Source organism: Dromiciops gliroides, chromosome 4, assembly GCF_019393635.1.
Source record: "Dromiciops gliroides isolate mDroGli1 chromosome 4, mDroGli1.pri, whole genome shotgun sequence".
Taxonomy (NCBI): Eukaryota; Metazoa; Chordata; class Mammalia; order Microbiotheria; family Microbiotheriidae; genus Dromiciops; species Dromiciops gliroides.
Window position 1 is genome coordinate 110,520,561 of NC_057864.1, and position 17,847 is coordinate 110,538,407.

The 17,847-nt window shown below is 37.9% G+C and overlaps 1 protein-coding gene across 1 annotated transcript in view; it reads left to right on the plus strand.

Moving 5' to 3' along the window:
* Positions 1 to 17,847, plus strand: part of HHAT (hedgehog acyltransferase) — a 535,206-nt gene that overhangs the window by 115,963 nt on the left and 401,396 nt on the right. Inside the window, exons 6-7 of the mRNA XM_043999913.1 lie at positions 197 to 391; positions 13,392 to 13,607. Of these exons, the coding sequence (XP_043855848.1) occupies positions 197 to 391; positions 13,392 to 13,607 (411 nt within the window). The remainder of the gene's footprint in view (positions 1 to 196; positions 392 to 13,391; positions 13,608 to 17,847) is intronic.

Below are 17,847 nucleotides of genomic sequence, written 5' to 3' on the forward strand. Positions count from 1 at the left end.
TTTTCTCTCTTCCTCTGTTTCTCTCTCCATCCTTCTCTTTATGTTTCTAACCTTATTATTTTGTGCTTCTCTTTCTTTCCTTCCACTTCTTTCATCTCTTTTCCCTTCTGTGTTCCTACTCCTTCTCTTTTTCCTGGTCTTTGACCATAAACTTTTTTCTCTTTTTGTCTCTTTTTTCCTTGTTCTCGCTTTTTAGCACAGACCCTGGTTTCTCATGATCTATGGAATGGGGGCCTGCTGGTACCTGCTGGGAGCTCATGGCCTGGCAATGGTTTTCCTCCACACCATCATTTCCTTCTCTGTGGCCCAGTTTCGGTCCCCGCTCTTGTCATGGCTGTGTTCCTTGTTGCTACTTTCCACACTGCAGGTTCAAGCTCTGGAAGATGTAAAGGTAATAATGGACAATGACCTTCATAGGCTGGTCTCTTGTTTTTCTGTTTCATGACTTGGATTTGAGTGTAACAATTAGAACAAATTAAGGAAAACTTCATTCATTAGATATCCCTGTCGAATATTAAAATATAGCTTTTGTATCTGCCTGCCTCCTACAAACAGATCAGAGAAATATGTTTAATTTCTCCTACAAATTAATGAACAGATGAGAGAAATTATAATATCTTATAATATCTCCTACTAAGTAAAAAGAGAACATGACATATCTGCCTGTCTCCTACAAACAGATCAGAGAAATAATGTTTAATTTCTTCTACAAATCAGAGACAGAAAACACATACCTGTCCTCCTACGAACAGATCAGAGACAGACAGAAAAAACACAATATCAATTTAATATTTTATTGTCCCAAGAAGAAAGATAACAAAACACATGATCATGTGGAGACTTCCCTTCTAAGAGAGAAACTCGAGGGACTCCCCATTTCTGAGGGTATATATGGTTTTAGTCCACTGATTACAGGGTGTTGTTGGTTTCAATCATATGATACAGAGGTCAACCCAGAAGCAAAAAGTAGTTTAACAATGTCAGTTATAACAAGTATGGAGGGAATACAGAAGCATCATGATAAGACTACAGGATTCCAAAAAAGGGTTTGGCAAGGATGAGAATGCCCAGATGTTACCAAGAGATAGGGACTTACTATCCTGAAGGAAAAGAAGTCACTAGGTAGGATCTTTTATCTGCTAGCTATTTGGGTTCAGTTTGGAGTTCAGTTGAAGGACATTTTGCTCCTATTAATCCTATTAATCCAGGGTTTCATAGAACTCCCCTTGGATAATAAGGTACCTCCATCAAGTCCAGGTGATACATATATTCATATTAACATCCCTAACTCAGAAATTGTAAGAAATCAAACATGATGGATATGGCCATTCTTGATTAAAAAGGTCAAAACAACTTCTTTTGTGAACTTTCAGAGTGTTCTTGAGAGGGAGAAATTTAGTGTCAAAGTATGTCCAAAGGCATGGAGGGAATCTTTTACGCACAAGTCTCAAGAAGTTAAGGACTTTTTTGATATAACTTCAATCTCTAGGTTTTCAAGCAATATTCTCATTTTGTAAAAGGATTTTCACATTCAGAATTTCTTTTGGTATCTCAAGGACTGTAATTTCTCCTTACCTTACCACATTATATAGCTTGTACTTTAATATGTAGTATGGATTTGAATTTTTTCAACAACATTGACCGCTGAATTTGGAGTCAGAAGATATTAGCTTAAATCCTGGCTTTTCTACTGAATAACCACAATAAAAATGATAAGCATAATAATATAACATTTAAAGCTTTACAAAGTACTTTACAAATATTTCATTTTTTCCTCACAGCAACCCTGTGAGGTAGGTATGTTATTATTCTATTGTCTACTTAGTCAACTAGGTGGAACAGTGAGTAGAACCGTGGGCTTGGAGTCAGGAAGATCTGAGTTCAAATGCGACCTCAGGCACTTACTGTGTGACCCTGGAAAGTCACCTAACTTCTGTTTGCCTCAGTTTCCTTAGATGTAAAATTGGGATGATAATGACACCTACCTTGAAGGGCTGTTGTGAGGATCATGTGAGTTAATAGTGTATACAAAGGCATGGAGGGAATCCTTTTACAGGCAAGTCTCAAGAATTCAAGGATTCATTTGCTATGTCTTCAGCCTTTATGTCTTTGATTAATGCTTTTGTTTTTTCAAAGAATTCTCACATTGAGAATTTATACAAATGTTTAGTACAGTGCCTGGTATTATAGAAATGCTTATTTTCTTCCTATTTTACAAATGAGGAAACTGAGGTAAATAGAGGTGAAATGACTTGCCCAGGGTCACAAGCGTCTGAGGCTGAATTTGAACTCAGGTCTTTCTGACTCCAGATCCATTTATCTATCCATTGTGCCACCAGCTACATCTGTGATCCAGGACAAGAAAATAATTCATCCCAAAAAGTCATACAGTGGAAAGAATGCTGGACTTGGAATCTCAGGATCTGGGTTAAAATGCTACCTCTGCCACTTAATACCTGCATGGTGGACTTTGGACAAGTCACCTTTAACTTCTCTGGGTCTTCATTTCCTAATCTGTAAAATGAGAGGGTTAGACTAAATGGCCTTTGAACTCCATTTTAGCCATAAATCTAAGGTACTATAATACTTGGATATCTCTCTCTAGACCCCTTTAGACTCATTTGTAAAATAAGACCATTGAATTGTAAGGTGTCTCAGTCCTTTCCAGCTATAAATCTTATTATCCTCTCCTTCAGTTTAGACTTTTCACTAATACAGACAGTGCCCCCCAACTACTGTCATTCATTTTCAGTGACTGATATTTAACCATATTTCTCCTTTATAGGTGAATTGGCAGCCTGCTAAGTGTATGTAGGTCCCAAGCCAATCAATATACTCTGCCAATAAGCCGTAGTGTGGTTAGCTTTAATGAGGACTTTATTAGAACTTTGCAAAGAGGAGATTCTACCTGACAGTTGCTGTGACTAGATCAAAGGGTGATAGGTCACTAAGGAACAGACCTATTTGCAGCTGTCTTTGATGCAAAAGCAATGGGTCAGAACAAATATTCTATTATCAATGGAATGTGAAGGATCAAGGATGACTGGGATCTAGAGGGAAGACCAACTTGTGGGGACAGAGCAGGCAAACCTGGGCAGTTTTACATCAGACAAGGATTGGAGAAGGCCCGGCAAGTAGGCACTTGACATGTTAGTTAGAAAGCAGACAATAAGCTGAAATTTCGGCATGCCTCATGTTAAGGGCTAAAATCCTAGCTAGTCTGTCTAAAATATCTAATGAGTGGTCGCCAATAAATTATAAGCTTTAGCAAGAGTTAGACTTTTAAGCATTTATTAAGGAGAATAAGAATTTGGTAAAGAGAGAGAAAGGCCTAGATTCCTATCTATTAAAGGGAGAGCACATTTCTAGCTCCCTTCTCCCCCAGCGTCCACAGGAAAGAGCGCGAGACTGAGCGCCAGTCTCTTCCTTCCTCCTCCCACTAGTCCGCGTCACTTCCTGATACCAAAGACAAGACTCCTGGTCTTGCCCTCAAAGACCTTCGCTTCATGGGCAGAACTCTTCTACAGTTAGTATCCAGCAGGTGGCGTTATTCCAATCGTTACAGTCCCCCCTGTTGTTCCTCAAGAAACAAAATGTTTCCTTGACGGAACAGTAAAAACAATATGATAACTATTGCTAACTAATAATATGTGAACAACAATATAGAAAAGGAAGAGAGGAAAGTTTTGTCCAGAGGGGCGATTTTTTTTGTCCTCATGAACCGACGCTTTGACATTAGTCTTGCAAAGGGAGGGCCTCTGCAGAGAATACATGTTACAGATGGTGTATATTATAACAGAAAGAAAAAAAACAACAAAAAGAACAAATCAAAACTGTTCATTTAAAGTCTCTGAAAGTCTTTTCTCAGATGTCCTCTAGGTGTAGTCGTGGAATGGAAGTCTTTTCAGGGGTTGATGTGTGGATGCTGGTAATCAGCCAGGAAAATTTCCTACAAAATTGAGCTTAACACAACTTTAAAATAGCTTTGTCAATAATCAAATCAAACAATGAAAGTTCTCAAAAACATGTCTAAGGGAATTCAGAATCTTAGTTGTTACACATGAAACATATAATAAAACAAAAATTGAACCATTCTTTAAAATTATAATATTACTATAGTCCCCCCCTTATGGAGGGTAATTGAGAAGACAATTGCTACGATATTAATTATTAAAAATAATTTTTATCTTTGTTTCATCACTTTTTGCATCATCTGCCTAATTATCCTCATGCCACTATGAGAAATTTAAAAATCTAATATAATTGGTAACAGGTGTCAAGGCCAAATTCAACACTGTATTTATCATGACACCTGAGATAATTATGGGGGTTACCATAAAAGAACAGAGAAATGATGGGATATGAGCATTCCCACACTTGAGCAATATGTACTGCCCATACAGTATGCCAGGTCTAAAATAGGTGGATGGAATATATGTCCATGCCACTGAACATATTGGAGGAAACTGAGTCAGACTTAATCAGATGCATGGGATTGAGATGTCCATGGCATCAGGCATATAGGAGGGAGCATAGAAGCCAGGTGTAGGAGCGAGATGGGTGGGATGAATACTTCCAGCCATCTGTACAATATTGTGGGGAAAAATAAAATAAAATATTAAACCAAGAGAATCCAACCTCAACATTTGTCAAAAGCCGTTCCCTCGGCCATACCTTGACTTCATGCATGTCTCCCCTCATGTGACAGTTCAGTGTCTGCTCTTGCATGTATTCCTCTTGTGATTGGATGGCATCTTGGCCAACTGGCATCTGATAACTCAGAATAAAGGTAATTAGTGTCTTAAATGATAAGTTCCCATAATCCAAGTCTCATATGGATTTAAAAATTGAGGATAATAAATGATTGCAAAAAATGTGAATACATCTTGACTCAGAACACAATATATAATTATGCAACAATTTCAAATAATACCCCTTTTTTTTACTTAGTATACAATTACTTTTGTGAAAAATCAGAACATATTTAAATACAAGTTAAAGCACAACAGAATCTCAAAGAAAACTTTTTTTGAAAAAAAAAGAAAACTTTTACAAATGTTCCCCCCCCTTTTTTTTTTTTTTGGAATGTGCTTATCAAAAATAATACTTCTAGAATCAATTTACACTTGCCATGGCAAACAATTTGCCAGGGAAATGCTTTAAAGAGTTTGATCAAATAATCAGTTGAGAAAAAAAAAATAACAAAAACAAACAACTCAGAATATGGGAGCACAATACTCCTAGAATTAACATTGTATTATGAAATCAAAACCATGTTTCAAAATTAGATAGATGAATGAATAGAAGAAGATACACGTGGAACAATAAAAGACAATGAAATTCAAACTAAGGAAATCTAAATGAATATGAACTTAATATCAATAAGAGTATTATAAAATATAAACTTGATCACATGACTATAAAAAGCTTTTACAAATATTCTCCTTGTTTTAAAAACTAAGTATAAGACACAATCTCAAAAGCATGAAAATCTCTATGAAAATAAACCCATACCATTAATTTCAAAATGTATATATAATAGCATAGAAATCCTATGTAACCTCTGAACTGACATTAATACTCTGAGTGAATTCAGAACACTTTTGATTCCGATATCTAAAATCCCCAACACTCGTATCAATACCTTGCTGCTTACTTCTACATTTCTCTAAAATATATACCCTTCCATGGCAAAAGAAGCAGAGTCTTGAACTATGTTGATGGTTGTCATTCTTATTCAGTTTAAGTTTTTCTTCTTTAACCCCTTTATATTGTCTGTCAGTCTTTTCACCATACAAATGCTTTATAAGATTACTAATTAAAGACAAAAGCAGGTTAGCAAAATTATGAACAAAACGAGCATATCTGGAATTTAAAGGGTTTTCTAAGGTTGTCTCAGAAGCACAGCCAGGCTGGGGAAGGGCTGAGCCTGAAGCTGCAAATGTAGTTAGAGAAAGTTGAGCATGCGCATTAGATCTTTGGACTTCCCGGGCAGGGGAAGCAAAGGGCTTGGCCATGGGGGGAGTAGAGGGTGGGGTCTGGAGAGGAGGGGAGGGACCAGCACAATTTGAATCAGACTTGATTTTGAACTCAGGCCTGGATTCCTCTTCCCCCACTTTGCCTCCAGGTGCTAGGGGATTAAAAACTTCTAGAGGGTGGGTCATTGCCTCCAGGCATGCAAAATTAGAGCAACAATTAGTGTTAGAATTGGGAAAAGCTGCAGGAATCTCTTCAGATTTCTCTGAAAAAGCATGGTTGGGAGAGGGAGAGATATTTCCTTGTGTGAGTAAGTTGCTGGCTCTTTTAACAAAAATAAAAAGAAAAATAGAAAATCCACAAAAACAAAGCATTAACATGATCTTATCTCCCATTTGTCTGGTTAAACAGACCAAAATCAAAAATAGGATAATTAGGGAGTTTAAAAGGTCCATTCGAAAAAATTCAAAGGAAAAACACAGCCAGTACACCAGTACTTAGCAGTTAAAGGGAGAGGGAGGGGAAATTTCTTACCCAACCAGCAGATCAGAAGAAGACTGAGGGTTAGCTTTCCTCTTCGTGGTCAGCCATCTGTTAAGGGCTAAAATCCTAGCTAGTCTGTCTAAAATATCTAATGAGTGGTCGCCAATAAATTATAAGCTTTAGCAAGAGTTAGACTTTTAAGCATTTATTAAGGAGAATAAGAATTTGGTAAAGAGAGAGAAAGGCCTAGATTCCTATCTATTAAAGGGAGAGCACATTTCTAGCTCCCTTCTCCCCCAGCGTCCACAGGAAAGAGCGCGAGACTGAGCGCCAGTCTCTTCCTTCCTCCTCCCACTAGTCCGCGTCACTTCCTGATACCAAAGACAAGACTCCTGGTCTTGCCCTCAAAGACCTTCGCTTCATGGGCAGAACTCTTCTACAGTTAGTATCCAGCAGGTGGCGTTATTCCAATCGTTACACTCACCAACCATGGTGTGAGGAGGACTGACAGGAGGCAGTAAATGGAGCTATAGGTTGGCAATGGGTCAACCTCAGGGAGATCTTGTAGCAGGGACTCAGCCATAGAGATAAGACTTCAGTCCCTTGCATGACTCTGGGTATGGTCAAGGAACCAAGGCAGGGACTCGAGCACAAGAAAACAAACCAGCAACGGTAGTTATTGGATCTGATATACAAGGCAAAGTCTTGGTCACTGAGGAACAAGGCAAGGGTTCATTGACAAACTAAGCTTATAGATAAGCTCCTTGCAACTCCTGTAGGAGGTTGCTTTAATGTTAGGCTATTGAACTAGGATGTCTAATATTCCCCAACAATAAATGAGATTTTTGAACCTTTAGGTAAATGTGAGTACAGTCTTCTGCTGTGGGAGGTAAAAAGTTCAGAGGGCTTTTGGGGCATAGAGCCAACATGCTACCCATAAGCCTTCCAGGAGCTCCCTCTAGTGTCCATTTATACTAAGTGCATTCTGAGAGGGGACCCACAGTTCCCTACTTTTCATACCTTTGCTAAAAACCTTAAAAAAAAAAAACAACCAAACAAAAAAACAGACCCCCAAAACATTCCAGTCTTGGAGGCTTGCCTGGAGTAGCTCTGAATGTCTTCTTCTAAGTGCTAGTTAGACCCTGAAACTAAAGTAATCCAAGGGGATAGGGAGGGGAAAAATAGAACTGACTCCCGTGTCTTTTGTAGTTTAATATTACTTATTTCTCTTATATTTAATAACTAATTATTATATTAGGACCAAGGTCTTTCTCCCTTTTTACCTTCTCATCCAGAAACCAACCAGTATAGGAAATATCTCTTAAAGGCCCAGGCTAAGATCTAATCAGATAGTAAAAGAAATTCTAATTTTAGACTAATGGGTGCATTCCTGCTCATTGTGTTTGCTCAGATAGGTCTGGGAAAATGTGGATCCTCCCTTTTGTCAGATAGGTGATATGGAAATTGATATCTCTTTGATCAATATTTGGGTGACCTAAATCATGTATCCCAAGACTCTCATTTTAATATAGCCTACCTTCCATGGTGTTAACGAGTCAGAGTTGATTGTCACCTGCCATTAGGGATCTTTTGGACTAAGAGAGATTGCCAAATCACCATTCTTTTATTAAGATGTTGGCATTATTCATAAAATGATTAAATTACCCAGAAATGATGCCTCTCAGAACTTTTCAATTGTCATGTTTGGAAGGGATATTATCAGTGGTAATCTAAACTGTGAGCTCTTTTTTTTTTTTTTTTGCATGGCCTAGACAAGTTAGGTGGTTTGCTCAAGTTCACATGGGCAGTACATACCATGACCGTTAACAGATCTGATATTATTTTTTACTTTAATAGGTGAATTTAAAAGGGAAGGGGAAAGGGAAAAAAAGCATTTATTAAGCACCTACTATTTGCCAGCCACTGTGCTAAGAGTTTTATAAATATTGTCTCATTGAATCCATACAACAAACTTGGGAGGTAGGCGCTATTGTTATTCCCTTTCTATAGCTAAATAAATGGAAGCCAACAGAGATTAAGTGAGAATCACAGAGCTAGTTAAGTATCTGAGGCAGGATTTGAACTCATTTCTTCCTGACTCCAAGCCCAGCACTCAATCCACTGTTCCACGTAGTTTTCTCCATAATAATAGCTAGCAAATCAGTTTACATGTGTTTATCCCTTCTGGTTCTTACACTGACTCTGTGAGGTAGATATTAAAAGAGTTAATGAAGCATTTCTCAGGTATTTCTTATCCAGGGAGAATTTCTGAGAGACCCACAAACATACTCACCAGGAAAATTAAGCTCATTTGGCTGATAGTTAAAATAATGTTCGGTGGCACAGGGGTAAACATTGCATTAAACCTTCCTTCTTGGGAACCCAATGGTATTCTTGCCAATGAGGATCAGTGTTGTGGGTGTGTATAATTAAAAACTTATTGGTGTTGGAAGTATTAAATAATTTTCTTTTACAAGAAGCTCCTCTTTCCAATTATATTTTTCTCAGGCCAGTTTCTAAAATAAGTTTACATTTTGTGAGCACACCTTAACTGGTGGCCCAGAAACATGCTGGGGGGCTGGGAAATCCTCTTGAGCCTAAAAGGATGCTTTGAATAATTGAGTTGATTGTGCTGATAAGTGAAACCCTCTTGGGTGAATTTGCTATTAACTCTCTGATACCTCTGAATGTCACCCAGCCATCCCTTAGCCTGCTATTCTATTCTAGATCTCATCCATCAGGCCCTGAAGACCTGATTAAATGTTTCAGTCCTGCTTCTAAAAGCAGGATCCTCCAGACTGTCTTCTTCTTCCTCTTTCCTTCCTTCCCTTCTTCTTTGTATGATAGATTATAATCTCCAGTTTGACTTTAACATTAAAAAATTATTATTATTTTAATACCACAATCATGACTTCTTAAATCATTACCCTCCACTGGATTCTCCCTTGTAGCAAAGAAAAAACCTCCAAGAGCAACAAATAGGCATGGCTCCTGTTTCTGACAGCATATAGCACAGTCTACACTTGGGCCCCCACTTAGGTACTGAGAGTAAGGACATGTGTCTTATCAGCAGTTCTCTGGGACTGATCATTGCAGTTAATCAGTTTGCCAGTCTTATAATGTTGTCTTCATTTACATTATTGTACTCACTGTATATATTGCTCTCTTGGTTCTCTTGATGTTGCTCTGTATTGTTTCATATAAGTTTCCCCATGTTGCTCCTAATCCTTTTTTTTTCCGGTGCAGCAGAATTCCATCAAATTCATATATATCATTTGTTCAGTCATTCTTAATCTACTTTGTTTCCAGTTTTTTGTTACCATAGCAAAAATTCTGCTCTGAATATTTTGGTGTATGTGGGGTCTTTCTTGTCTTTTACCTCCTTGAGTCTCCCAGTAGTTGTATTTCCAAATCAAGGAGTATGAACAATTTAATGGCTTTTCTCACACATGACATTGTTTTACAGAACAGTTGGACCAAGTCAAAGCTCTACCAACAGCATTTTTTATTCCTGTCTACCTATAGCTCCTCCAGCAATTGACTATTTCCATCTTTTGTGATTTTCATCACTTTGAAGGATATGAGATAGTATCTTAGAGTTGTTCTCATTTGTATTATTATTAGTGACTTGAAGGAGACTTTCTTATGGTCCATAGGATCATAGACAGAACTGGAAGGGACCATGAGAGGTCTTTGACTTCTACCTCCTCATTTAATAGATGAAGAAAATCAAAATGATTTCATCTAAATAGGAATATTGTGGTAAAAAAAAAAAAGTCTTTCTCCCATTGCATATTGACAATTCACCAGTAACTTACAGTCTTAGAGAAATGTTTGAGAACACCAGGAGGTTAATATCTGACAGTGCCTTGCATGTAGTAGGTACTTAATAAGTGTCTGATTTTGACTCTTATTAAGTTCAGTTTGTCCAGAAGCATAATGGGATCACCTGGGAGGCAGAGTGGAGTACCACTGGAGGTCTTGATGCAGTCTCTAGATTACCACATGTCAAAGATGTTCCAGATGGTATTCCTTCTTTGTATGTAACCTGGAATAGATGGTTCCTGAGTTCCTTTACAAACGTGGGAATTTGTGATTTTATGATTCTTAATATGTTTGGAGGATGGGCATTCCTCCAAACCCTTCCTCCTCCATTTCTTCCTTCCCCATTTCTAACAAGGGTACAAGCATCCTTCTAGTCACCCAAGTTTACCATGTTGGAGTTAATCTTGACTTTTCTTTCTCTCTCAACTCCCCATAGCCAGTCAATTACTGAGTTTTGTCAATTCTACTTCCACAACATGTCCCTTTCGCCTTCTTTCCACTCATATAATCTTAGTTCTAGTTATTATTACCTCTTGCCTAGACTTTTGCATTAACCTTCTAATTGGTTTTCTTAGCTCCAGGTTCTTCCCCTTTCCAATCCAAAACCACATAATTAAGAAATTGATTTTCCTCAAACAGAAATGTAATCATGTTTTTCCCTTAATAAAAGGAATCTTGAATGGTTCATTATTACCTTTAGGATAAAATGCAAACCCATCAGTCTGCCATTTACAATCTGACTCCTGCTTCCTTTTCTCATCTTATTTTACTCTGTTTCACTTAGACTTCTATCACTCCCTTTCCTATTTTCTCCATTTCAATTGGTCTGGCCTGGTTAGCTGCTCCCCATTCACAGCATTCTAGGGGCTCGCCTTTTCACAATGGTGCCCCATGTCTGGAATGCACTCTTATTATCTCTACCTCTTGAAATCCCTAACTTCCTTCAAGATATTGTTCAGAAACTACTTCTCACACAAGACTTTTGCTAATTTCTCCAGGTGTTAATGCTCTCTTGAAATTATTTTATATCACACACATACACATATACATAAAATTTACTTATCTATATTATAGACATTGTGTCCCCTTGTAGAATATAAGAACTTTGAGGGCAAGGACTTTTAAATTTTTTTGGCTTTGTATCCCCAGTTCCTAGCATAGTGCCTAACTTATATGGAGTCAGATTGATACTTCCAGATTCCTGGAAAGCAATCTTGTGCTAATTTATAGTTAGTAACTGGACTCTGTATACTTTTCAGACTATGAAAATAAAGTTTTATTGAAATTTTTTTAAAGAACAATCCTTTTTTCTTTTCTTTTCTCTTTTTGATGAGGCAATTGGAGTTAAGTGACTTGCCTAGGGTCACACAGCTAGGAAGTGTCAAGTGTGTGAGGTCAGATTTGAACTCAGGTCCTCTGGAATCCAAGGCCAGTGCTTTATCCACTGCTCCACCTAGCTGCCTCTAGAACAAGAATTCTTGTATTACCTGTTCCATAAAGTTGTTGTGAGGAACTGAGTTATAAACCTATGAATTCTGTATTATGAAGAGATCATTTGTAGCATAGTGGATAGAAAGCTGATCATGGAGTAGGAAAGACCTAGATTACGACTGACTGTGATGGTGGAAAGAATATTGTATTTGGAATTGGAATCAGAAGATTTGAGTTAGAATCCTGTCTCAGACATTTACTAGCTATAAATAAATAATTTAATCTCTGTCTGATTGCCTATAAAAAGAGAACAATTTAAAAAATTACTTCTTCAGTTTATTAAAGTGGGAAAATAGGGATTATATTTCCATACCTAAACATTTTCTGATGTTTTTCAGTGTAGTTTAGACTACATCATCCTTTCTTTATTAAGTTAGATTAGGTACTTGGTTTATATTTTATTTAGAATGAAAGAAACCATATTTACCTGTATGTTATTAGCAAAATAAAATTCTGAACAAGTAGATTTTGACAATGTAACACAGGTGATTTAAAATCTTAATTATCCATTCCCCAAAATTACAACCACTCATTTAGTTTCTAATGAAATTGATAAAAATATTTTTTAAAAGAAAAAATAAATACCTGTTTGGAAGCATCATATTGTTAGGGAAAGAAATCCTTGAAAGAGTCACAAGCCATGATAACTGAATAGCTCAGAACACTCCTGGGGGCAGCAAGTATAGATGACTTTTTATTAGTGCACTGACATGGCATTACCTAGCATGGGCCACCCACAGATTCTTCAGGGACTCTCTAGTCCTCTTACTTAGTTAGGGTAAGCCTCCACAGTTATAGCATGGCTCTTTCCTCTTGCTGTACAGTCAACAACTAATCCATATTGACCACCACCTTTCTTTAACCTGTTGGCAGGTGCCATGATCAGATGACAACCAGTGATGCCAAAGGGATGTCAAAGGGACAGGGATCCACCCTAGGTATTAAACTTCTCCACAGGACATTCACCAACCTTGGATTTCTTACCTGTATAGTTTTGTGCAAACCAATCTGAATCCATCACTTTGAAATTAACCAAAATCTGACCTAAGAAAGCTTCATGAAATCCAAAAAGGTCAATATCTCTCTATGTTGAGCCTACTGTTTCTAGCACTTTAGGAGTAGTGTATGTTGGCCACAGTAAAAGTTGATCTTTTGGATCTTGATTATATAGTAGGTGATTAATAAATGAAATTAGGAAATTGAATTGAATAAGTATGATGGTTCAGGTTAGGATTATATATATATATATATATATATATATATATATATATATATATATATATATATATATTATGACAGTTTCTACTTTTAGACATTCTCTGTAAGAACACAGAGCCTACTCTTGATCCACACATATAATTTTTTCATATGATTATTTTTTGTTATATCCCAATTGGGAGTATCAAATAAAGTTTGTGATATCAATAAAGCACAATGTCCTTGGTAGATGAACATTTATACTACCTCCTGCCCTTGACAGTGTTGTTGGAATGATCAGAGGAGACAATGTGTGTGAGATGCTTTGTAATTGTTTAAGTGTTATTATTGTTATTACTGTTGTTATGTCTTTTCTTGCCACTAATAGTTTTTCTCCATTTCCTGCTTTGGTGTTACAGAGAGGATGGTATAAAACAGAAAATGAGTATTACTTGCTGCAATTCACCCTGACGGTTCGATGCCTCTACTACACCAGTTTCAGCCTTGAGTTCTGCTGGCAAGGGCGGCCACCTGAGGCTTCCCCAAACTCCTTCTTCTGGCTATTGGCTTATGTCTTTTACTATCCAGTCTTGCACAATGGTCCCATCCTCAACTTTTCAGAGTTCATCAAGCAGGTAATGACATTTGGGTTCTGCTTTTGCATGAGTTAAATAACTGGTTGATTGAATGCTCACACTGGTGGATACTTTTTATGTGATGCTCATTTCTTTTCATATTGGATTGTCCCATTTAAAGAAATCTGTTTTTACAAAAATGTTGATTTACAAAATACTGATGGGAGGATAGTGTACATCTTGGAATAGAAATAATTTTTTTTTTTTGGGTAAATGAACATTTCTTATTCCAGATTGACGTTGAGTAACATATGTGCCAGTGACAATCCTTCCCTAACTCTTGTTTTGTTTAGTCAGTTGGGAATACAGAATTTCAAGATCTTAGGGTTGGAAAAAGAAGAGCCTGATCTTGGCCAAATCATTTAATCTCCCTAGGTCTCAGTTTCTTCATTGGTGGAATGAAAGGGTTGTACTAGATGGCTTCCGACGTCACTTCTAGCTCTAAATTTACATTCCTATGAACTTATTTATTGTTTTTAAGTCATTTCAGTCAGTCTAATTTCTTCATGACTGCACTTGGGGTTTTCTTGACAAAGATAAGATGAGGAAATAGAGGCAAACAGGGTTAAGTGACTTGCCTAGCATCACCGACCTAGTAAGTGTCTGATGGTGGACTTGAACTCAGGAAGATGTCTTCCTGATTTCAGACCAGGTGTTCTAACTGTTGAGCCACCTAGCTGTCCCTTTGAACTCGTACCTGAATGGAAGTCCCTTCTACAATATCTTTGGCAAATGACTTTCTAACTTCTACTTAAAGATCTCCCTGGATGATATTCTTGGGCAGTCATCTCTAATTGCTAGAATTTTTTTCTTATATCAAGTCTAAATCTATTGCTTTCGTAGTTCTCCACCCATTCTTCCTAGTTTTGTCCTGTGGAGATAAGCAGACCAAGTCTAATCTCTTCCCCCTATGTATTCAAAATGCATCCAGCATTTTATTTTACATGAAGAAGACAGAATAGAGACTGATGATAACATTTACCGGGAATGAACTCTTGGGTTTCATTTATTTGATGAAACAAGAAGGGAAAATGCCAAGGCCAGGAGTCAGCAATTCTTTCCTCAGTTGCATGCAGCTTTTAAATGCTGCCACCAGCTGGAGAGTTACTGTAGGAAAGCTCCACTATGAGGAGAAGGCATCTGAGGGCAAGCCATGCAGCTTCTCCTTGGTGTCAGGAAGTGATGTTTGCTCGTGGGTACTGTCTATCAAAGCTACCAGCCAATTAGCTTGGAGCTGTGTGTGCCAGTGGATGGGATGTTCCCAGTTTCACAGGAGGCTTGTGGGATGAAGGAGGGGTGGTTCTTTCTCTTTCATCAGGACTCTCATGGAGAGCGGAGCAGGAGACACTGGTTCCCCGAGATAGACAGCTGAATCTAGGCCTTTCTCTCTCTCTTCACCAAATTCTTATTCTCCTTAATAAACGCTTGAAAGTCTGAACTCTTGCTAAAGCTTCTAATTTAATGGCGAACACTCATTAGATATTTTAGACAGTATAGCTAGAATTTTAGCCCCTTAACGTGTACCTGAGCATTGACCCAACTCATTAACACATTGTTTATTGCTTACTATAAATAATTAATTTATAACCTTGGTGCTCTCATGTTCTTCCCTTTCTCTTCCCATCTGCTCCCATTTGATTCAGCTTTTCTGTCTTGGGCTTTACTCCTCAGGGTTTGCTGTTGTGATGTTCCCCTTCTGTTCCAACCTCACTAATTCATCTGACCAACTTATTGTGCTGGTGGGAGAAGGCTATAAGAGCTCCTCAGCCAGTCCTCTACTTCCTGGGTCACACATGTATGTGATAACAAACGCACTGTGGAGACAAAAATGATTATAATTATGTCTTTCTACCCTGAGGGGAAGTATAGCTGAGAGCTCAAATCCAGGAAGACCTGATTCAAGTACTACTTCTGACACATACAGAAGCCCTGATGCATTGGAGGCAAGTCAGACCAGTCTGTGCTCTAGACAACTCTCTTCCATTATAGGGTGCCAACCTACATTGGTAGAAGGAGTTTTATGATCTGGGAGTTCCCCGTACTAATGACATCACAGGCCCATTTCCTGTTCCTATTATGTTGTATTGATGAGTTTAAATTACATCAAGCAATATACAAATATGTAGAGATTGATGCCAAATCTTTCTTATATCTGAATAAGCATAGGTAAAAGGTAAGTTACAAGAGATGAGAATGTAGAAATAGCAGTTTGGCAACTGTGGGGGATGGAGAATGAATTGTTGAGGGTTGTTGTTGCTGTTCAGTCGTGTATCACTTCTTCGTGACCCCCATATGGAATTTTCTTGGCAAAGTTACTGGAGTGGTTTGCCATTTCCTTCTCCAACTCATTTTACAGATGAGGAAACTGAGGCAAGTGGTCAAGTGACTTCCCTAGGTTCATATAGCTAGTAAGTGTCTGAGGCCTGATTTCAACTCAGGAAGATGAGTCTTCCTGATTTCAGGCCTGGCATGCTATCCACTGACTCATCTTGCAGCCCAAATTTGAGGATGACACTGATGTTATGAACCTGAGAAGCTCTATAAATAATGGTGCCTTAGGCATAATTTGGCAAGTTTGATGGGAGCATGATTTGTGGCAAAATATAATGAATTATGGTTATGGTTTTGGTTTTTTGTGGGACAATGGAGGTTAAGCAACTTGCCCAGGGTCACACAGGTAGTAAGTGTCAAGTTTCTGGAGGCCGGATTTGAACTCAGGTCATCCTGAATCCAGGGCCAGTGCTTTATCTACTGTGCCACCTAGCTGCCCACTGAATTATGTTTTAATCATCTTGAGTTTGGTATGTCTTGGACATACAGTTTGAAATGTCCAATAGGCAGTTGGTAATGTGGAACTGAATGCTCAGTAAGGAGATTGGAGCTGGATATATAGAGCGACAAGGAACATTTTAGTACATGCACAGGTGGGGGCAAGAACTGAATGGTGAACCAGCAAAGAAGACTGAAGGGTGATAAGAGAGTTAGGACAACCAAGAAAGATTAGTGTCACAAAGACACAGAGAAGAGAGAGTATTCAGCAGGAGGGAGTAGTCAGCAGTGTCAAATGTAGTCGAGAGGTCAAGAAAGCCATCAAAACTGGCAGTTAAGGCATTATTGGTAACTTTGGAGAGAGCACTTTCAGTGGAGTAATGAGACTGGAATCTAGAATGTAAAGGGTTGATGAGTATGTGAGGGGTGAGGAATTGGAGGCAATAAGTACAGGTGGGCATTTTCCCCTAGGAATTTAGCTAAGAAAAAATGAGACTGGAAGATGGTTAGAGTCTATGAAGGTTTTTTAAGGCTGGGAGAGGCTTGGGCAAACATGAGGGCAGTAGAAAGGAACCAGAAGATAGGGAGAGGCTAAAGTTTAAAGAGGGATTTATATTCTTAGAATATTGCTGAAAATGTTTTTCTTCCATTCCCAAAGGGCTATCAAACTGTGCATACCCTTTGATCCAGAAAAACCACTGCTAGGTCTATGTCCCAAAGACATCCCCCAAAATAGAAAAAGGACATATTTGTACAAAAAATATTTATAACAGCTCTTTGTATAGTGGCTAAGAATTGGAAAATAAAAAAAAAACCTGCTCATCAATTGGGGAAAGGCTAAACAAGCTGTGGTATATGATTGTGATGGAATATTATTGTGCTTTAAGAAATGACAAGCATGATGATTTCAGAAAAACCTGGAAAGATTTATATGAACTGATATATAGTGAAGTGAGTGGAAATAGGAGAATGTTGAGCACAGTGACAGCAATATTGTTTGATGAAGAACTGTGAATGACTTAGCTATTCTCAGCAGTACAGTGACCCAAGATACTCCCAAAGGAGTAATGATGAAGCATACTATCCACTTCCCGAAGAAAGAATTGATATTGATTGAGTACAGACTGAAGCATTACTTTTTTTCTTTTATTTGTTTTCTTATACAAAAGGACTATTATAGAAATGTTTCACATAATTTCACATATATAACTTATATCTGATTGCTTCCCCTCTCAAAAAGGGGGGAGGTGCAGTGAGTGAGGGAGAGATAGAATGTGGAACTCAAAACTTTAAATAAAAATGTTAAAAAAATGGAATACCCCCCTCCAATGTTTTTCCTTCTAAAAACTACAGACCCCTGGTTGGTCTAGGCTATTAATTTGTAAATACTTTGCTTTTCCCTCATTTAACAATCCCCTTACAGAACAGTGCACATCATTTCTTTTATTCTCGTTATATTCTCATCTCCAAG